The sequence below is a fragment of the Bubalus bubalis genome, chromosome 4, assembly GCF_019923935.1.
Source record: "Bubalus bubalis isolate 160015118507 breed Murrah chromosome 4, NDDB_SH_1, whole genome shotgun sequence".
Classification (NCBI taxonomy): Eukaryota; Metazoa; Chordata; class Mammalia; order Artiodactyla; family Bovidae; genus Bubalus; species Bubalus bubalis.
This window is the reverse complement of record NC_059160.1, coordinates 78,011,029-78,034,604: the sequence shown is the minus strand read 5'-3', so window position 1 is coordinate 78,034,604 and position 23,576 is coordinate 78,011,029. Positions and strand designations below refer to the sequence as shown.

The window sequence follows — 23,576 nt, the reverse complement described above, 5'->3', positions numbered from 1 at the left end:
CCAAGATGGCTGTTCAGGCTCACTCACCTCAGGTTTTGTAAATACTATATAACAGCTGAGGTCATTTGTTGCACATGTGCAACATGAGGTACTTGTTTGGTCACAGGCTACTTTGTGCTGTAATGTGTGCACATCGATATATGAGTTCCACCTAAAAAGCAGCAGGCATTACTGCTGCATCACAGCTGTGTCCGTTGGGTCAGCCAGGAGAAGAGAGAATATAGTGTGTCAGCTGCTGCATCAGCCAGCCGTGAATACTGTTATGGCCTCTGTGCCAGCCAGGAGAGAGGCTTGTGTTGTGTTAGGTTATGCTGTGGCTGCTGCTTTGTCTGCTGTGTCAGCCAGGAGAGAATAAATGTGTCTGCAGTTCCTACCTCTCCTCGAGTCTTCCAGCCTTTTACTTTGTGCTTTGCCTGCCATGGGTTCAGCAAACAGTACAGGCAGTATGAACAGCAAGACAGTTGACACTGTGAGTAGCATCAACAATACAGTTGCCATTCCAGTATCCAGGGGATCTTCCCAAGCCAGGGGTCGAACCCATGTCTCTTACATCTTTCACATTGGCAGGGAGCTTACCATCTGAGCCACCAGGGAAGAACAAAGTAGAGTACTCAATAAATGGTGGCTGTAATTACTATTATTGTTCAGATAAATGTTTAATATTTTTGAAATGTTGAATTAGTTACCTGGGTTATGATTTGCCTTTATGATTTTGGTCCGAGTTATAAAACATTGCCCAATGCATAAGCTTCTGCAACCTAGTTCTTTTTTTGGATAGTTAGTAACAGCCATAATGAATCTTCATCATCAATTTTTCTATCATAGTTTTATTATCACAATTTATGTGATAAACTCATGACCTTTACTTTATGATGGATTGATAATTTTCTTGTTGTTTAGTCACTAAGTTTTGCTGGGCTCTTTTGTGATTCTATGACTGTAGCCTACCAGGGTCTTCTGTCCACAGGATTTCCCAGACAGTATTCTACTGGAGTGGGTTGCCATTTTCTTCTCCAGGGGATTGAACCTGGGATTCAGTCTTCTCCCTGGGATTTCCAGCTCAGGCACTGAACCTGCATCTTTTGCATTAGCAGGCGGATTCTAGTTGTTTTATTATTCCTAATAAAAAGTTTTTCTTTGAACTTTAGTAAGTTATTTCTCTGATAAGACAGCATGATTAATATTTTCATGGGGTTCTCAAGATGCAAATAAATGACTCATTGGGAAAGACCCTGGTGCTGGAAAAGATTGAAGGCAGAAGAAGAAAGGGATGACAGAGAATGAGATGGTTGGATGGCATCACTGGATGGATATGAGTTTGAGCAAGCTTCAGGAATTGGTGATGGACAGGGAAGTCTGGTGTGCTGCAGTCCATGGGGTCGCAAAGTTATGGACATGACTGAGCCACTTAACTGAACTGAAGTGAACTGACAATATTGTTCAGAACTAAAGATTAAGATTCCCTCTTTAGAGTTCCATGTCAGTAGAAGGGGAAGAAGGAAAGCCAAATACAAAAAAAGAGATATGAGATTTGTATTTTTGATCATCTTTGAAAGCAGTGCAGATGACCTTCCTTTACATTGCAAGGAAAGAGTACTAGATATGGAGTTTTGTTTATTGGTTTCCATTTCCCCTAAGATGGAAAAAAAATTTTTTAAGCAAAAATAATACAGTAGCTTAAAAACATGCAAGAATCATAGGTCTTATTTTGACTCTCTAGATACTTTAAGAATTAAAAGAGAAGGAAACTAACAAAAAAAATGACTGAAGTGTGTAATATATTATAAGAAAGTTCTTCCCAGAACATAGCTAAGAAACTATTCTATGTAGAGGACTACTTGATTATGAACTGAATATGAACACTATGCCCTCCAGTTGTAAGAATATGCATTGGTTGGCTTAGTTATGCACTAGGTTAAGAAGAATATTAGTGATAAACTAAAGGTAGAAATAACTTCTTTTGAATGGAAAAGGATTTGGCTTTCAAGTGGGGAAAGAAGTGGAGGAAGTATACAGTTGTTATGTGAATTTTCAGAAGCTGCTTTTCTAATAAATTTGTATGAACTCAGGGCTCATTTTCTGAATTCCCTGAGTGTTGAAAAGGGATGATTTGATCTTTAAAACCTTTTCTGAAGGGCTTTATCCAGCATTTGAATATTTATTGTGTTTTCAAGGAAATATATTAAGTTCTATACTGCAATAACTAACCATGCAAAGCTTGATTTTAACCTCTCTTTTTTTTCTCAACAGTTTGGAAGGACTGAAGTAATTGATAATACTTTAAATCCTGACTTTGTAAGAAAATTTATTCTGGACTACTTTTTTGAAGAAAGAGAGAATCTTCGTTTTGATTTGTAAGTTCCAGGAAAACTTGTATTTGGGGAAAAAAAGATTTTTAAAGACTACATTCATAACATGATGCTGGGTGCTACAGTTATGCTAAATAGGTATTAGCAGGAAATCAGATTAAATCTGTTTAGAGTGTGGCCTGAGCACTGTCCCCAGCACTGCTTTGCATATTATAGATTATTTGCTATTTATTAAAAATATATAAAGTAATTACTTTACCTTGTTGAAATTCTGGGTGGAATATATGGGCATTCTTTCAAATCCTCCTGTGGAATAGGTGTCTTACAAATTCTGCATATACTCCAGGGGGATCCTCATATATTTCCATGGCTGACTTTCTCAGATCTTTAGATTTCTCTCAGTTGTTTCTTTGTATGGTACATGGTGTGTGTGTGTGTGTATATTTGTGTGTGCATACTCAGTCATGTCTTGACTATTTGCAACCCCATGGACTGTAGCCTGCCAGGCTCCTCTCTCCATCAGATTTCCCAGTCAATAATACTGGAACAGGTTGACATTTCCTCCTCCAGGGGATCTTCCCAACCTAGGGATTGAACGCACATCTCCTACATCTGCATTGACAAGTGGATTCTTTACAACTGAGCCACCTGGGAAGCCCCATATTACATGGATCTTTACCTAATTATGGCTCCCTTTATTTGTTCATGGACTCATATTTCTAAGCTTAGGCTGCCAAAGCTAAAATTTTTAATATTCTTGTTATTTTGATACTGAATCAGGCATATTAAACTATTATCTTTCAATTCAACTCCCTGTCCACAGAGAATCTTGAGTCAGTCTATAACTGAGTTATTACACTTTTATTTCCCAGAGGTGAACTATAGTGATTGTTGAAGGAAATCTATTGAAAGGGAAAACTATAACGTGTATTACAGTATGTGCTTTATATATAAAAATAACCAGAGACTTTATGAACATCACAAGTATTTAAAAAGAAAAATGTCTTAAGTAGCTGAAAACAATACAGTATACATGCTGTAACAGCTTATAGATATTTTTGATAACAAAAGCTATCAGTGTCTTATTTGAAAATGCTATAATTTTCCTCCTAATGAAAAACAAAAGTTCTTTGCTTTTAGTAGTCTTTCTCATTTTCTTCTAAAATGTGTACAATAAAATAACCTGTATTGTTTCTGTTTAGAAAAGGAGAATCTTAAACCACTCCCTTTCCTCATGATCTATAGGAGTTCTAAGTATTTATTATTTTATCAAACAAAATTTATTAGGCCTCATTTATTTCCTTGAAACACTTTTCCAAATAATAAAAATGAGGTTCTTGAGAAAAAACTTAAAAGTGGAATGTAATGATTCCCTGACCATGTTTATCATGGTGACTGCATCCAGTGTTACTATTTAAAAACAGACGTATAGAAAAGGCAGAGGAATCAGAGATCAAATTGCCAACATCCACTGGATCATGGAAAAAGCAAGAGAGTTCCATAAAAATATCTATTTCTGCTTTATTGACTATGCCAAAGCCTTTGACTGTGTGGATCACAGTAAACTGGAAAATTCTGAAAGAGATGGAAACACCAGACCACCTGACCTGCCTCTTGGGAAACCTCTATGCAGGTCAGGAAGCAACAGTTAGACCTGGATATGGAACAACGGACTGATTCCCAGTAGGAAAAACAGTACATCAAGGCTGTATATTGTCACTCTGCTTATGTAATTTATATGCAGAGTGCATCATGAGAAACGCTGGGCTGGAGGAAGCACAAGCTGGAATCAAGATTGCTGGGAGAAATATCAATAAGCTCAGATATGCAGATGACACCACTGTTATGGCAGAAAGTGAAGAAGAACTAAAGAGCCTCTTGATGAAAGTGAAAGGAGAGAGTGAAAAAGTTGGCTTAAAGCTCAACATTCAGAAAGCGAAGATCATGGCATCTGGTCCCATCACTTCATGTAAAGTTAATGGGGAAACAGTGGAAACAGTGGCTGAGTTTATTTTTCTGGGCTCCAAAATCACTGCAGATGGTGACTGCAGCCATGAAATTAAAGGAAGCTTACTCCTTTGAAGCAGAGTTATGACTAACCTAAACAGCATATTAAAAAGCAGAGACTCTGTGGGAGAGGGTGGGGTGATTTGGGAGAATGGCATTTAAACATATATAATATCATATATGAAACGAATCGCCAGTCCAGGTTCGATGCATGATACAGGATGCTTGGGGCTGGTGCACTGGGATGACCCAGAGGGATGGTACGGGGAGGGAGGTGGGAGGGGGGTACATGATGGGGAACACATGTACAACTGTGACAAGTTCATGTGGATGTATGGCAAAACCAATACCATATGTAAAGTAATTAACCTCCCATTAAAATAAATAAATTTATATTAAAAATAAAAAAATAAATAAAAACACGTATAAATCATACAGAACGTGGTTTCATTCTTCCGTTGTTCAAGGCCTGCATAGGAATTGTTTTTAAGAAATTTCCTTCTTTCTCAGAATGGTACTCCCTTAATTTTTTACAGTTATATTCAGATCTAACTTTATTATAAGTTAGTCAGTATTCCGTGATTCTTTATTCTCATTCTTTATTTTCCTTTCTCTCTTATTTTCTTTCTCAATTATCTGTATTGTTTTCTTGCACTTAAGAGAAATACATTCTTATTATAAACTTTAAATACAGGCATTTATAAAGTGAAAGTTCCCTGTAACCCCAGCACCAAAACATACACATATACACAAACAACGAAAACTGTAAATGCATTTGCAGATCCCTTTTCTTTAAATATATACCTGTATATGGAATCTCAATATTTTGAATATCTCAAATACTTTCTAGTTACTTGTATTATTTAGACATCTTTCTATGCTGCTAAATATATAGATATTGTTTCATTAATTTTAATGATTGCATAATTTTCATTTTTCAAAGAAATGCAGTTTACTTATCCAGACATTTACTGATGAACATTTTGGCTGGTTCTATTTTCACTATTACATGTAATCCTGCAGTAAGTATTTTTTGCAGAAACATTTTGCTGTTTTCTTGCCTTTTCAGAATATATATTACTCAGTAATATTTTAAAATGAAATGATATGGACAAGACTGCTTCTAACCTTTGAGACCATCTTAAAGATCATATGTGCTTTGTTGGTTCTTTAAACTCTTTGTCTAGATATTTGCTCTGATTTTCAGAACCATCATTCTGTTTTCTTTTGGTTACTGTTTGTCATGAGGACCCTGTCATCATCATGAGCAGCTGCTGCCAGGGGACTCTACTCACTCATTTTTTCCACAGTGTCTCATTTTGCCCTCCTTTTATTGGTTTCTTAAGTTCATGTCATTTGACATTCATAATTGTGGCTATTATAGAATTGTATGAGTAGAATGAAAAGAAGGAAAATGTTGGTCTCAAAAGGATGATAGCAATCAAATGCAAGTCAGTAGACTAGAGAGCAAAATTTAAGAGCTGGGCAGGTCATTCTGGAAAGAAGTAGGTAAAGAATGATTTACCTGAACACAGATGGTGATCACATGCTCATCTCTACTGAACTTGAGGGTTCAGTAGAACCTTCAGTAGAACAAGAAGGAAGCTAATGGATTTTAAAGAGTTTCCAGTAAGAAAATAAATTTCACTGAATTCAGTGTTGGTTAGTCATTTTAATATTATGCCTGTTTTGCTAAATATCATTTCAAGAGTTACTTTCACAAATTAATGACTCAAATGAAAATATATTAGGTTTAGGAAGCACCAGATACTTGTACCATGTTTGACAGGCTTACCTAGGTATCCTTAGCGTGGACAAGGAAGTCTTAAAGGTAGGAAGGAAGTTAGGGCATTGATAGAACTTAATATTCATCTCTAGTATTTTGTCATAAATCAGTAATATTGTTTAACTTGACTGTACAAGATTCAGGGAATTAAAAAAAAAAGAAAACAAAACTTCAACACACTCACTGATAGAAATATAGAAGAGAAGAATGATTGGATGGATTAATATGTTTGTTACTAATATCTTCCAGTTATTTTTAAGCTAAAATAATTATAGAAACTCATGTAGCTTGAGGGTTAGTATGTAAGTTCTGTAAGTATCAGACAAAAGATGTGGTGTGTGATAGTAATACTACTGCTATTATTTACAGTTTGTAGTAGAATCATTAATATATGTAAACAGATTTAAGCAACCCAATAAATTTCTGAGGCAGAGTTATCCCATTGTTATAAAAGAGAATACCAAGGCCTGGATAGGGGTTTAACTTGACATGCTCAAGGGTCTGAGCTTTCCAATATAGAGTCAAATTTTGCATAAAAATAGTTAATTTTTTTTATCTTCTTTGTAAATTGGCAGAATCAACCATCTTTCTTATTTGCTTTTGGTTGTCCTGGGTCTTTTTTGCTACAGGAGGGTTTTCGCTAGTTGTGGTGAGTGGGGACTACTCCTTGTTGTGGTGTGTGGTCTTCTCATTGCGGTGGCTTCTCTTCCTGTAGAGCTCTAGGCATGTGAACTTGGGAGTTGTGGGGCATGCAGGCCCTAGAGCATAGGCTCAGTAATTTTTGTGCACGGGCATAGTTGCTCCATGGCATGTGGGATCTTCTCTGCATTGGCAGGTGGATTCTTAACCATTGGACCACCAGCGAAGCCCATGCCTGAAATAGTTTATAATTTAATGGTACAAAACCTGACTTTCTAAAACTTTATGGAGAGTAAATAATGCCTGAACTATGTAATTTTAATTTTCCTCTTGGTTATCTAAAAAAATGAAAGTATTATGTTTGAAGTGTTCTACTTTACTCTGAATATAACAACAGAATATATTTACTCTAACTATGCAAAAGTAGGAATATGTAAGAACATAGTATGTTTGATTAGAATGGACAATATTGTATTATTTTATCATAGTGTAACAAGAATAAAGAAAGTACCAAAGCAGTGTACATGAATGATATATTTTAACTTCAACTTTTTTCTTTTTTCCAAAAATAATATAGTATTTCTCATAGAAATTGTATAATGTTTGAAATATGAGAGCATGTTGTAAAATGTAATTAAATAAGCATCAGTTAGAGGAGGACATAGCAACCCACTCCAGTATACTTGCCAGGATAATCCCATGTACAGAGAAGCCTGGTAGGTTACAGGCCACGCAGTTACAAAGAGTTGGACACAACTGAATGGGCATTTCAAGCGTCATATAAACTTTTGAATGTAATTGGTTAATTTCAGAAGTTTGAGTAAGTAATATTATCTACTTCCTTGGAAGAAAAGTTATGACCAACCTAGATAGCATATTGAAAAGCAGAGACATTACTTTGCCAACAAAGGTCCGTCTAGTCAAGGCTATGGTTTTTCCAGTGGTCATGTATGGATGTGAAAGTTGGACTGTGAAGAAAGCTGAGCGCTGAAGAATTGATGCTTTTGAACTGTGGTGTTGGAGAAGACTCTTGAGAGTCCCTTGGACTGCAAGGAGATCCAGCCAGTCCATTCTGAAGGAGATCAGCCCTGGGATTTCTTTGGAAGGAATGATGCTGAGGCTGAAACTCCAGTACTTTGGCCACCTCATGAGAAGAGTTGACTCATTGGAAAAGACCCTGATGCTGGGAGGGATTGGGGGCAGGAGGAGAAGGGGACGACAGAGGATGAGATGGCTGGATGGCATCACTGACTCGATGGATGTGAGTCTGAGTGAACTCCGAGAGTTGGTAATGGACAGGGAGGCCTGGCATGCTGCAGTTCATGGGGTCGCAAAGAATCGGACACAACTGAGTGAGTGAACTGAACTGAACTGAACTGAATATTATTTTAATTTTATATGATCTCTAAAACATTCAGAAAATTAAGACCTGATAAAGGGATGACTAGAGAAGATTATCAAGAAAAGTAACAAATATATTTTCTTAGTTTATGCACTATTTTTGATATCACTTTAATTTGGAAGGAAAGTTATGACCAACCTAGACAGCATATTAAAAAGCAGACACATTACTTTGTCAACAAAAGTCCATCTAGTCAAGGCTATGGTTTTTCCAGTAGTCGTGTACGGATGTGAGAGTTGGACTATAAAGAAAGCTGAATGCAGAAGAATTGGTGCTTTTGAACTATAGTGTTGGAGAAGACTCCTGACAGTCCCTTGGACTGCAAGGAGATCCAACCAGTCCATCCTAAAGGAGATCAGTCCTGGGTGTTCATTGGAAGGACTGATGTTGAAGCTGAAATTCCAATACTTTGGCCACCTGATGCTAAGAGCTGACTCATTTGAAAAGACCCTGATGCTGGGAAAGCTTGAGGGAAAGAGGAGAAGGGGACAACAGAGGATGAGATGGTTGGATGGCATTACTGACTTGATGGACATGGGTTTGGGTGGACTCCAGGAGTTGGTGATGGACAGGGAGGCCTGGCGTGCTGCAGTTCATGGAGTCGCAAAGAGTCAGACATGACTGAGTGACCAAACTGAACTGAACTAACAATTTCTTCTAATTATCCATTTATATAAGTATACAACCTGTGAGAGCAGGCTTTGTTTCTTTTTCTAACACTGATTTTTCTACCATATCTATCTAAATAAATGTGAAAAGTAGTGTAATCTTTCTCTAATTATGAGTACCTATTTATCCATTGTTTCTAACTGATTAGTTTTTACATTTTGTCTTAGCAGTGTGTTGCTTCTAGGAAAAAATATTCATTGCTGAAAATGTGGAAAATTAGAAAAGGATAAAGTAGTTAATGAAGTTACCTGTAATCCCAACCTGGGGCTTCCCTAGTGGCTCAGTGGTAAAGAATCCACCTGCCAATGCAGGAGACAGGGGGTCGATCCCTGGGTTGGGAAGATGCCCTGGAGATGGAAATGGCAACCTACTCCCAGTATTCATGGACAGAGGACCCTGGTAGGCTACAATCCATGGTGTCACAAAGAGTCGGACATGACTTGGCAACAAAACAGCAACAGCAACAACAATCTCAACCTACATCACTCAGAGCACTAATGGAAATACCCTAACATACTTACAGTAGCATGGCCTTTTGAAGGAGCAACAGTGTTGAATAATACAATAGTCTAAATTGGACAACATAGATGTAAGTGGTTTTCAGAATTGTTTTTTATTTATTAACCTTTATGTTAATTTTTACAAATTTCTATTATTTTTTTATTGAAAAGAAGCTTTTCAATTGCACATTATGGAAGGTTTGAAAATGGCTTTCAGAAGGTTTTTTTAGTTAACTTTTAATGCTGATGGAAAATTGCTATCAGAGAGAGAGAGAGAGAAAATGAATGAATATATATTTCTGGCAGCACTGGCCCAAATTCCAGTAAGTTCTGATTAATCCAAAATTATTATTATGGTGATTTGGTTGAGATATTTTAAGGTTAGTTTGTCAGCTATGAGTTGTAAAATTCTCCTGCCTATTTGATTTAAGAGACATAGTTTCTGTTATTATGCTGTTTTATTACAGTGCTATGCTTTATCACAGATAAAGTCATAACTTTAGCATTCATTTATTTTGTTATAATTGTTACATGTATAATAGTATCGATACTTTATAATTCTCCTTGTTGTCATAATTGAAAACTTTATTATTGGTAGAACAGTTGTCATTGAGAAAGAAATGTGTAGCTGTTTCAGTATGTAGTATTTTCTGAAGAATACAAGAAATCATATATAACTACTTATGCTCTAATTTTTCCATTGGGTACACCAACAAGGGAGTTAGAGGTCTAAATTTGACTTAGGTGAAAAGTGAAAGTGAAAGTGAAGTCGTGAAGTCATGTTCAACTCTTTGCGACCCCATGGACTGTAGCCCACCAGGCTCCTCCGTCCATGGGATTTTCCAGGCAAGAATACTGAAGTGGGTTGCCATTTCCTTCTCCAAGAGATCTTCCCAGCCCAGGGATTGAACCGGGTCTCCCACATTGTAGGCAAATTCTTTACCATCTGAGCCACAGTAGATGATTTCCCTCCTTTGTAAATGAATGGTGATGATTATGGAATTATCAAAATTCAGTTGAAGCTGAAACTCCAATACTTTGGCCACCTGATGCAAAGAGCTGACTCATTTGAAAAGACCCTGATGCTGGGAAAGATTGAGGGAAAGAGGAGAAGGGGACAACAGAGGATGAGATGGTTGGATGGCATCACTGACTTGATGGACGTGGGTTTGGGTGGACTCCGGGAGTTGGTGATGGACAGGGAGGCCTGGAGTGCTGCAGTTCATGGGGTCGCAAAGAGTCGGACACGACTGAGCAACTGAACTGAACTGATAATTATGGAATGCATATTGTTATTGCAATCTATTTTTGAAGATTCTCAACACTTTGAGGTAAAATATGTTCCTCTATTTCTTCCAATAAATGTCCCAACAGTGTCAATTTCAGTTTTTCCAATTGGTTAAGTGTCGTCTTAACAATGCCAAGGTCTAACTGCATGACTTTTTAGTCACTTTCTATATTAGAACTATCTCATTTGTTAATAGTTATATAGTATTCATTTTAAAACTTTAATCTCACACTTAATCCAAAACTCTTTGCTTTCTCTCCCTTCAGTTGGAGATATTGTCATAGCTACTTACAAGAGAGAAGGGGGTTGGGATAGCAGAAAGGTAGAGGAGTTGGGAAGCAGATAAGTGTGTCTTTCTCCTGTGTTCTGAAAAACCTAGGCCTTAGAGTGTACTGGCCTCAGGGGATACATATCAAACACTCTGTCCTCCTCATTGTGGAGGAGGAACTAAAAAGTTGTACATCAGTGCTAAATCAAATCTCAGAGGTATAGTTTTGGATGAAGTAGAAAAAAAAAATAGCTTTATTGCTTTGCCTGGCAAAGGGGGACACAGCAGACTCCTGCTCTTGAAAACTTGTGTCCTATCCTGGGAAGATTTGATGAGGAATTTTATAGCAAAGGTTCAAGGATGGTGTTGTTAATAAGACCAGGGTGTGTGAAGGGCCTGTACTCTTCTAATCTGGTCTCAGGTCATCTCTTGATTTGCTTCTCTAGTTCCTTTAGTCTGGCCTTGGGTGGTATTCTCTGGGAAAAACATCTTCGATTTGTTGAAAATTTTACTTCTATAAAGAGCTTAATGATATTGTTAAGTGGAATCAGTACCCTGCTCCAAGGCTTCACTATTGTTTCTTGGCTGCTCCTCCTCCTTCTTTGCATCCCTTCACTTCCATGATTAGCAACTGTGAAATCTGCAATTTTGGAACTCAGGAAAGGTCATGGAGGTGGGAGTCTGTTCCTTACAAACAAGAAATGGGAGACATGGAAGGCTTCCATACCCAGGAGCCCGACAGGTCCTGCTTGATTTCAAAAAGATGTCATTCTTTGTACCTCAGCTTTCAGAAGGCACTTCCCAGCATTGTCAGCTAACATTCTCTTCCACTGGAAGCCAAGGATGGACCTATTGTTGTTGTTCAATTGCTAAGTCGTGTCCAACTCTTTGCAACTCCATGACAGAGGGCTAGATGCTATCCTCCCCTTCACACAATCATCCTAGATTTTGGAGCTCCCCTTCACCTTGCTTTGGGGAATGGAAAGAACCTCCTTCTGCCCCTTCAGAGATAGTGAATAGCCTGTCACTTCATGAGTAAGCTTTGTAGAGAAGGGTTTGACCCTAATGAGAGTGACTTACTGGCAGCTCTGAGCTAAGCATGAGGAGGAACTTAGTATCTCTTGTTTTCAGCTTTGGGCCTTAGTTGGAATTTCAGAAATACAAGAAAAATTCCAGTCAACATCTGTTACCCTCTATTAGAAAACATAATCATTAGGAGTCACCCAAATCAGTTACTGCCAGTTCAGTATTTTACTAAGATTTCAACAGCAGAATGAAGGGGTTTACAAAATTCCTGTTTGTAAATTTAGGTACAAGTGTACAATCCTGGGGGTAAACTACTGAACTTTTGCTTTGCAATATATCCTTTCTTATTTAAGGGGATTATGGCATTCATAAACATAGACACACACCCACACTCACACTCCCCAGCCCCATGCACACAGATATATTTTTACCATTTAGGATGTAGTGTTTATGTTCTGACTTAAGAGAATTAAAGCCAGTTATATTTTTAGAAAGTTAAAAGGAAAATTCCCATAAAAGAAAAATCATGGTAATTTTGAAAGCATTGTAACACAACATATTACAATGAGAATTACCTATTTTTGAGATAATAGCATTAAAAAGCTTTGTTAAAGACAATTACGGAGGATTGTATTTGAAGATACTTAAATTCTTTGTGATGAAAACACAAACACTTCATTTTTGCTTATTGAATTGAACTGAATATACCATGTTCATTTCTGTTCAGTTCAGTCGCTCAGATTTCCTCTGCTTCAGATTTCCTTTTCCCTTTAGGTTCACCACAGAGCACTATAATAGAGCTCCCTGTGCTATGCAGTATGTTCTCATTCAGTCCAGTCGCTCAGGTGCGTCCGACTCTTTAAGACCCTGTGGACTGCAGCATGACTGGCCTCCCTGTCCATCACCAACCCTCGAGTTTATTCAAACTCATGTGATGCCATCCAACCATCTCTTCTCCTCCTGCCCTCAATCTTTCCCAGCATCAGGGTCTTTTCTAATGAGTCAGTTCTTTGTATCAGGTGGCCAATGTATTGGAGTTTCATCTTCAACATCAGTCCTTCCAATGAATATTAAGTACTGATTTCCTTTAGGAAGGACTGGTTGGATTTCCTTGCAGTCCAAGGGACTCTCAAGAGTCTTCTCCAACACCACAGTTCAAAAGCATTAATTCTTCAGCGCTCACATCCGTATATGACCACTGGAAAAACCATAGCCTTGACTAGACAGTTTTTGTTGGCAAAGTAATGTCTCTGCTTTTTAATATGCTGTCTAGGTTGGTCATAACTTTTCTTCCAAGGAGTAAGCATCTTTTAATTTCATGGCTGCAGTCACCGTGTGCAGTGATTTTGAAGCCCCCCAAAATGAACTCTCTCACTGTTTCCACTGTTTCCCCATCTATTTGCCATGAAGTGATGAGACCAGACGCTATGATCTTAGTTTTCTGAATGTTGAGCTTTAAGCCAACTTTTTCACTCTCCTCTTTCACTTTCATCAAGAGGCTTTTTAGTTCCTCTTCACTTTCTGCCATAAGGATGTTGTCATCTGCATGTTTGAAGTTATTGATATTTCTCCTGGCAATCTTGATTCCAGCTTGTGCTTCTTCCAGCCCAGCGTTTCTCATGATGTACTCTGCATATAAGTTAAATTAGCAGGGTGACAGTATACAACCTTGCTGTACTCCTTTTCCTATTAGAAACCAGTCTGTTTTTCCATGTCCAGTTTTAACTGTTGCTTCTTGACCTGCATGCAGATTTCTCAAGAGGCAGGTCAGGTGGTCTGGTATTCCCATCTCTTTCAGAATTTTCCACAGTTTGTGGTGATCTACACAGTCAAAGGGTTTGGCATAGCCAATAAAACAGAAATAGATGTTTTTATGGAACTCTCTTGCTTTTTCAATGATCCAATGGAATTTGGCAATTTGATCTCTGGTCCCTCTGCCTTTTCTAAAACCAGCTTGAACATCTGAGAGTTTACAGTTCACATATTTTTGAAGCTATCTTAGAGAATATACCATGCTATTTTTCTCCAATCCACACTAAACCCTTTATAGAAAACATTTTCCAGGGATGATACTTGAGAAGGATCCAGGAGAGTTATACTTTACATATGATATTGCTACAGTTGCTAATTTTAATCTTACTCTCAAACATTGTCTTGAATAAGAATTTTTTTTTTTTTAACTAATACTTGTAGGCCTTTAGCAGATGTTGGCAATTTGCTGATTCAGAACTCTAGTTTACAGCTGTTGAGAGTGATCAAACTGCCCTGATATGAAGGAAAGTAATTTATAACTCTATTTGTAACTCTTTTGAGACTGTCATTTGCATTGCACAAATTTAAAGCCAGTTTGTGGCAAACATTCTTTACTAGGGAGTAAGTGTACCTGTGCCAAGAATCAGTATACACAGTGAACTCTGTTTCTATGCCTTTTTTTGACTGAGATGCTTTTCTTTCTCTGGGAAAACATTCTTGTTATGTGAGAGGGAAGATTTTAATGAGCCATTAAAAAAAAAAAGTTATTTTTTTGTAGGTAGCTATGCACAGTAATGTGAAAAGAATATGATTTAGGAGAAAGATTGGAGCCAGTACAAATATTTTCCTATTCAAGAATTCAGCAAATTGAGGTTGATTTAAATGTTAGCAACCTTTCTGCTTTAAAAAAAAAAAGTTAAAATGAGGGACTAAGTGATAGTGAGTGATATTTTCCCAGGATATCTTCAAAAAATCATTTGCTTCCAGTACCAACTAATCAAAAATAGGAACATAGTAGTCCTATATAAACATTTTTCTTTCTATAAAATACATGATTTCCCTAAATCATATGATTGGAGAAAATTAATTTCTCATTACTTTTGCCAATTTCAAAGCTAATAAGAGTATTTATGATATTAAATAAGAATTATTATATATACAAATGACAGTCTGTTTTCAGCACTTTTTTAAAAGAGAAATTTCAGTTTTTAGGGAGGATTATGAATCTATTGATTCACAGAAAAGGGAAATTTTAAAATTTTCTTATCAAGAAGAAGAGTTGATTACTGTGAAAGTATTAAAATTAAGACTTCTACTTAGGTGGTAGAAATAAAAGGACCCAGGGTTTATGAATTCTGCCTTTAGTATGTAGTCCGGAGTTTATGAGAAATTTCTAAATTTGCTAAATTTTTCTCTGTATCATATACTTTTCATTCATTTTTTTATATCATTTGTATTTTGGGGAAACACTAATGTTTTTCTCTAGCTTCACTTGTGGAAATAATTTAAAGTGTATATTTTAATTTTTTTAGGTATGATGTTGATTCGAAGAGTCCCAACTTGTCCAAACATGTAAGTTCATATCTTTATGTTTTTTAAGATGATTAAAAATTAAATTAGTGTATCATGATTTCACTGGTATTTATGTTAAGTGAGTCATATTAAAGTTGTATACAGAGAAGGCAATGGCAACCCACTCCAGTACTCTTGTCTGGAAAATCCCATGGACAGAGGGGCCTGGTGGGCTGCAGTCCATGGGGTCGCTAGGAGTCGGACATGACTGAGTGGCTTCACTTTCACTTTTCACTTTCATGTATTGGAGAAGGAAATGGCAACCCACTCCAGTGTTCTTGTCTGGAGAATCCCAGGGATGGGGGAGCCTGGTGGGCTGCTGTCTATGGGGTCACACAGAGTCAGACACGACTGAAGCGACTTAGCAGCAGCAGCAGCAAAGTTGTATGTCCACAACTTACCTAATAATTACATTGAAAATAAATAACACTTTATTTACATTTAATTTTTTAAATTAGACCATAGTTACTTTAAAATATTGTGATGGTTTTTGCCATACATCAACATGAATCAGCATTAAGTATACATATATTCCCTCCTAATTCAACACCCCCTCCCACTTCTTTCCCCATTCCACCCCTAAGGTCACAGAGGCTTTGGGTTCCCTGTCCCATACAACGAACTCTCATTGGCTATCTGTTTTACATATGGTAACATATATATTTCAATGCTATTCTCATATACTATGCCACCCTCTCCTTCCCTCACTGTGTCCAAAACATCTGTGTCTCCTTTGTGCTCTGCAAGTAAGATTTTTCAGTACTGTCTTTCTAGATTCCTCATACATGTGTTAATATATGATATTTGTCTTTCTTTTTCTAACTTACTTTTCTCTGTATAATAGCCTCTAGGTTCATTCATCTCATTAGAACGGACTTAAATGCATTCCTTTTTATAGCTGAGTAATATTCCATTGTGTATATGCCATAACTTCCTTGTCCATTCATCTATTGCACATCTAGCTTGCTTCCAAGTCCTAGTTATTGTAAATAGTGCTGCAATGAACATTGGGGTGCATGTGCCTTTTTCACTTATGGTTTCCTCCAGATATATGCTGAGCAGTGAGTTTGCTGGGTCATATGGTAGTTTTATTCCTAGTTTTTTAATGAAATGTCTATTCTATTCTACATAGTGGCCATATCAGTTTTTATTCCCACCAATGGTATAAGAGTTCCCTTTTCTCTACAACCTCTCCAGCATTTATTATTTGTAGACTTTTTGATGATGGCCCATGTGAGATGTTTCCTCATTATAGTTTTGATTTGTATTTCTCTAATAATAAGCAATATTTAGCATCTTTTCATGTGTTTATTAGCCATCTGCATGTCTCCTTTGGAGAAATGTCTGTTTATGTCTTCTGTCCACTTTTTGATTGGGTTGTTTGTTTTTCTGATATTGAGCTGCTGAACTGCTTTGTCATTTATTTTGTTTGTATTTTCTCCCACTCAAGCGTTGTCTTTTCACTTTATGTATAGTTTAATTTGTTGTGCAAAAGCTCTTAGATTTAATTAGGCCCCATTTGTTTATGTTTGTATTTCCATTACTCTAGGAGGTGGATTATAAAAGATTTTGTTGTGATTTATATCAGAGAGTGTTCTGCCTATGTTTTCCTCTAAGAGTTTTATAGTTTCTCATCTTCTGTTTGTGTCTTTAATGCATTTTGACTATATTTTTGTGTATGGTGTTAGGAAGTATTCTAATTTCATTCCTTTACAAGTAGCTGACCAGTTTTCCCAGCACTGCTTGTGGACAAGAGTATCTTTTTTCCATTATACACTTTTTGCCTCCTTTTTTAAAGATAAAGTGTGCATAAGTGCATGGGTTTATCTCTGGGCTTTCTATCTTGCTCTATTAGTCTATATTTCTATTTTTGTGCCAGTACTATACTGTCTTGAGGACTGTAGCTTTGTAATATAGTCTTAAGTCAGGAAGGTTGATTCCTCCAGTTTCATTCTTCTTTCTCAAGATTGCTTTGGCTATTCAGTATCTTTTGTGTTTTCATACAAACTGTGAAATTATTTGTTCTAGTTTTGCAAAAAATACCTTTGGTAGTTTGATAGGGATTGCACTGTATCTGAGGATTGCTTTTGGTACTATAGTTGTTTTCACTATGTTGATTCCTCTAGTCCAAGAACATGGTATATCTCTCCATCTGTTTGTGACATTTCTGATTTCTTCCATCAGCGTCTTACAGTTTTTTGCATACAGGTGTTTTGTCTATTTAAATAAATTTATAACTAAATATTTTATCTTTTTGTTGCTGTTGTGAATAGGATAGTTTTTTTAATTTCTCTTTCTGATTTTTCATTGTTAGTGTGTAGGAATGCAAAAGGATCTGTATATTAATATTATATACTGCAAGTTTACTATATCCATTGATTAACTCTAGTATTTTTCTGGTGGCATCTTTAGGGTTTTCTTTGTAGATATTCATGTTTTCTGCAAACAAAGTTTTACTTCTTTTTCAATCTTGATTCATTTTATTTCTTTTTCTTCTATGATTGTTGTAGCTTGGACTTCCAAAACTATTTTGAATAATATTGGTGAGAAGTGGGCACCTTTGTCTTGTTCCTGATTTTAGAGGAAATGCTTTCAGTTTTTCACCATTGAGTATAATGTTTTCTGTGGGTTTGTTGTGTGTGGCCTTTACTATGTTGAGTTGTTTCTTCTTTGCCTACTTTCTGAATTGTTTTTATCATAAATTATACTGAATTTTGTCAAAGTCTTTCTCTGCATTTGTTGAGATGATCATATGGTTTTATCTTTGAATCTGTTAGTATGGTGTATCACATTGATTGATTTGTGGATATTGAAGAATCTTTGTATCCCTGATATAACACCCACTTAATCATGATGTATGGTCTTTATAATGTGTTGTTGGATTCTGTTTGCTAGAATTTTGTTGAGAATTTTTGCACCTATGTTCATCAGTGATATTAGCCTGTAATTTTCTTATTTTGTGGATCTTTGTCTGGTTTTGGTATTATTATGATACCAGGATATAGAATGAGTTCATGAGTTTTCCTTCCTCTGTGATTTCCTGGAAGAGTTTGACTAGGACAGGTGTTAACTCTTCTCTAAGCTTTTAGTAGAATTTGCCTATGTAATCATCCGCATGCGTGCCAAGTTGCTTCAGTCGTGTCCAACTCTTTGCAACCACACGGACTGCAGCCTGCCAGGCTCCTCTGTCCATCAGATTCTCTAGGCCAGAATACTTGAGTGAGTCGCCATGCTGTCCTCCAGGGGATCTTCCTGACCCAGGAATCGAACGCGTGTCTCTTATATCTCTTACGTTGGCAGGCAGATTCTTTACCACTAGTGCTGCCTGGGAAGCCCATGTAGCCATCTAGCCCTGGGCTTTGTTTGTTGGAAGATTTTTTTATTATAGTTTTGATTTCTATGCTTGTGATTGGTCTGTTCATATTTTCCTTTTCTTCCTGGTTCAATTTTGAAAGATTATACATTTCTAAGAATTTGTCAATTTCTTCCAGGTCGTCCAATTTTATTGGCATATAGTTGTTCATGGTAGTCCCATGGGCCTTTGTATTTCTGTGTTGTCTGTTCTAACTTCTTTTTCATTTGTAATTTTATTGGTTTGTGTCTTCTTCCCTTTTTTCTTGATGAGTGTGGCTAACGGTTTTATAATTTTGTTTATCTTCTTGAAGAACCAACTTTTACTTTTATTGAGCTTTACTAGAGTCTCCTTCATTTCTTTTGCATTTCTTTTGCTATGATCTTTATGATTTCTTTCCTTCTACTAACTTCGGGTTTGTTGTTGTTGTTGTTTGTTTTGGTTTGTTGTTTTTGTGTTTGTTTTGTTGTTCTTCTTCTTTTTCTAGTTGCTTTAGGTGTAGTGTTACATAGATTTGATGTCTCTTGCTTCTTGATGTAGAATTGTATTGCTATAAACTTCCCTCTTAGCACTACTTTTCCTGCATCCCATAGATTTTAAGTTGTCATGTCTTTGTTGTCATTTGTTTTTAGCCATATTTTCATTTCCTTTTTGATTCTTCAGTGATCTGTTGGTTCTTTGTAAATGTATTGTTTAGCCTCCATGTGCTTGTGTTTTTCATAGGTTTTTTTTTCTATAATTGCTATCTAATCTTATAAAGCTGTGATCAGAGAAGATATTTGAAATTATTTCAATTTTTAGAAATTTACCAAAGCCTGATTTGTGGCCCACGATATGATCTATCCTAGAGAATATTCCATGTGCATCTGAGAAAAAAGTGAAATCTATTTTGGGGGGTTGAAATGCCAATAGATATCAATTAGGTCCGACTTGTCCTATGTATCATTTATAGCTTGTGTTTTCTTACTAATTTTCTGTCTGGATGATTTGTCCATTGATGTGACTGTGGTATTAAAGTCTCCCACTATTATTGTGTTACTGTCAATTTCCTCTTTAATAGTTGTTAGCATATGCCTTACATATTGAGGTGCTCCTATGTTGGGTGCATGTATACTTATAATTTTTAGGTCTTCTTGGAATGATTCCTTGATCGTTATATAGTGCCCTTTGTCTCTTGTAACAATCTTTGTTTTAAAGTCTATTTTATCTAATATGAATATTGCTACTCTTGCTTTCTTTTGATCTCTGTTTGCATGAGTATCTTTCCAGCTTCTCACTTTCAGGCTGTACATGTCCTTAGGTTTAAGGTGTTTCTCTTGAAGATGGCATATATAGGGATCTCCCTTTTGTACCATTCAGCCAATCTGTGTCCTTGGGTTGGAGCATCTAGGCCATTTACATTTAAGGTAATCATTTATAAGTATGATCCTGTGAACATTTAATTTATTGTTTTGAGTTTGTTTTTATAGGCCTTTTCTGTCTTTCTTGTCTAGAGACTTTCCTTTAGCATTTATTAAAGAGCTGGTGTGGTGGTGTTGAATTATCTTAGATTTTTATTGTCTGTAAAACTTTTGATTTCTCTTCCAAATCTGAATGAGATCCTTGCTCAATAGAGTAATCTTGGTTGTATGTTTTTTTTCTTTCATCGCTTTAAATATATCCTGCCATTCCCTTCTTGCCTGCAGAGTTTTTGTTGAAAGACCAGCTGTTAGCATTATGGAAATTCCCTTGTATGTCATTTGTTGTTTTTCCTTGCTACTTTTAATATTTGTTCTTTGTGTTTAATTTTTGTTAGTTTGATTAACATGTTTTTTGGCATATTTCTCCTTGGGTTTATCATGGATGGGACTTTCTGTTCTTCCTGGACTTGGGTGGCTATTTCCCTCCCATTTTAGGGAAGTTTTCTACTATAATCTCCTCACATATTTTCTCATGCCCTTTCCTTTTGTCTTCTTTTTCTGAGACTCCTATGATTTGAATGTTGGAGCTCTTAGTGCTGTCTCAGAGGTCTCTGAGGCTGACTTCATTTCTTTAACATGTAAGATAAGACACTTTTGGATTTTATAATGACGCTCAAAATGAGCATTTGTACTGACCAAGAATGTAAAGCAGTTTGGGAAAGAAAATATATTATTTTATTCAGATATTTATAGTATCTCCAGTACTATAATCTAGTGGCTAGTGGAAAGTTTAGAGTATATAGTAATATTCTTTAATTCCAGGAAAGTAGGGGAAGAAAGAGGAGGCATATTTTTATTAAATACTTACTATGTTCCAAATATTTATTCTAAGTGTTTTGAATATGTTATCTAACTTAGATCTCCCAACAATTTAATTTGTAAATATTATTTATAAAGTTTATTTTATAGATTAGAATACTGAAGGTAAAGGCTTTAATAAATCTTTGAATCAAAATACAGACACAGGTGGTCTAGGTTTGTTCAATATGGTTTATAGACATTTCAACAGACTTCAAAACTACGTTCTATCTGTATATTATTTAGACTGTAAAATAATGATTTTAAACATTTTAAACATTTAACAGGTTTTAAAACATTTAATAGGTATTTGTTGACCTGGTCAGTTTTTCAAAAGTCTTATAGTTAATATGTTGAAATTATTTGAAGCATTCTCAATTGCAAGGCAATGGCAACCCACTCCAGTACTCTTGCCTGGCAAATCCCATGGACGGAGGAGCCTGGTAGGCTGCAGTCCATGGGGTCGCTAGGAGTCGAACACAACTGAGCGACTTCACTTTCACTTTTCACTTTTATGCACTGGAGAAGGAGATGGCAACCCACTCCAGTGTTCTTGCCTGGAGAATCCCTGGTGGGCTGCCGTCTATGGGGTCACACAGAGTCGGACATGACTGAAGCGACTTAGCAACAGCAGCAGCAGCCACTCTAAAGTGGATTTGGTCTATGTGTTTGTTAGAGTTCTAGTAAAGTACTTGGATTTATTACTGGAAATTCTATTATTATCTAATTATAGTGGCTCATCAACTGAAATGCAACACTATAATAAGAAACAATAATGCAGTTTCTATTTTAGGTAGTATTTATTTCTCTATCTAAATACAGAGCAAATATCTAAAAATATCCATTAAGGGACACTAATGTACTACTACTTACTTAGAGTTCGTTATATCTACAACCCATTATATATACTACTGTGGGCAAGAATCCCTAAGAAGAAACAGAGTAGCCCTCAGAGTCGACAAAAGAGTCTGAAATGCAGTACTTGGGTGCAATCTCAAGAATGACAGAATGATCTCTGTTTCCAAGGCAAACCATTCAGTATCACAGTAATCCAAGTATATGCCTCAACCATTAAACGCTGAAGAAGCTGAAGCTGAAGAGTTCTATGAAGACTTACAAGACCTTCTAGAACTTACACCCAAAAAAAGTTGTCCTTTTCATCATAGGGGGCTGGAATGCAAAACAAGGAAGTCAAGAGATACCTGGAGTAACAGGCAAATTTTTCCTTAGAGTACAAAATGAAGCAGGGCAAAGGCTAACAGAGTTTTACCAAGAGAACGCACTGGTCATAGCAAAGATCCTCTTCCAATAACACAAGAGACTCTACACATGGACATCACCAGATTGTTAATACCTAAATTAGATTGATTATATTCTTGGCAGCCAAAGATGGAGAAGCTCTATACATTCAGCAAAAACAAGACTAGGATCTGACTGTAGCTCAGATCATGAACTCCTTATTGCCAAATTCAGATTTAAATTGAAGAAACTAAGGAAAACCATTAGACCATTCAGGTATGACCTAAATCCAATCCCTTACAATTATACAGTGAAAGTGACAAACAGATTCAAGAGATTAGATCTGATAGACAGTGCCTGAAGAACTATGGACAAAGGTTTGTGACAGTGTACAGGAGGCAGTGATCCAGACGATCCCCAAGAAAAAGAAATGCAAAAAGGCAAAACGATTGTCTGAGGAGGCCTTACAAATAGCTGAGTAAAGAAGAGAAGCAAAAGGCAAGGGGGAAAAGGAAAGATATGCCCATCTGAATGCAGAGTTCCAAAGAATAGCAAGGAGAGATAAGAAAGGCTTCCTCAGTGATCACTGAAAAGAAATAGAGGAAAACAATAGAATGGGAAAGACTAGAGATCTCTTCAAGAAAATTAGAGATACCAAGGGAACATTTCATGCAAAGATGAGCACAATGAAGGACAGAAATTGTATGGACCTAACAGAAGCAGAAAATATTAAGAAGAGGTGGCAAGAATACACAGAAGAACTATACAAAAAAGATCCTCATGACCCAGATACCATGATGGTGTGATCACTCACCTGGAGCCAGATATCCCAGAATGCAAAGTCAAGTGGGAATTAGAAAGCATCACTAGGAACAAAGCTAGTGGAGGTGATGGAACTCCAGTTGAGCTATTTCAAATCCTAAACAATGATCCTGTAAAAGTGCGGCACTCAATATGCCAGCAATTTTGGAAAACTCATCAGTGGCCACAGGACTGGAAAGGTCAGTTTTCATTCCAGTCCCAAAGAAAGGCAATGCCAAAGAATGTTCAAACTACCACATAATTGCACTCCTCTCACACACTAGCAAAGTAATGCTCAAAATTCTCCAAGCCAGACTTCAGCAATACGTGAACTGTGAACTTCCAGATGTTCAAGCTGGATTTAGAAAAGGCAGAGGAACCAGAAGTCAAATTGTCAACATCCACTGGATCATCAAAAAGCAAGAGAGTTCCAGAAAAATATCTAAGCGTTAAGTGTTAGTCACTCAGTCATGCTCGACTCTTTGCAACCCCATGGACTGCAACCCACCAGGCTCCTCTGTCCATGAGATTTTCCAGGCAAGGATATGGGAGTGGGTTGCCATTTCCTTCTCCAGAGCATCTTCCCAACCCAGGGATCGAATCCACATCTTCTGTACTGCAGGCAGATTCTTTACCAACTGAGCTACAAGTGAAGTGCCAGAAAAATATCTACTTCTGCTTTATTGACTGCACCAAAGCCTTTGACTA

The 23,576-nt window shown here is 36.7% G+C and overlaps 1 protein-coding gene across 5 annotated transcripts in view; it reads left to right on the top strand.

Moving 5' to 3' along the window:
- CPNE8 (copine 8) overlaps positions 1-23,576 on the top strand; it is a 334,767-nt gene that overhangs the window by 68,068 nt on the left and 243,123 nt on the right. For all 5 annotated transcript variants that reach the window (XM_025283977.3, XM_044941627.2, XM_006055240.4 and 2 more), the window contains 2 exons: positions 2,251-2,354; positions 15,179-15,218. In XM_025283977.3, coding sequence (XP_025139762.3) covers positions 2,251-2,354; positions 15,179-15,218 — 144 coding nt within the window. The remainder of the gene's footprint in view (positions 1-2,250; positions 2,355-15,178; positions 15,219-23,576) is intronic.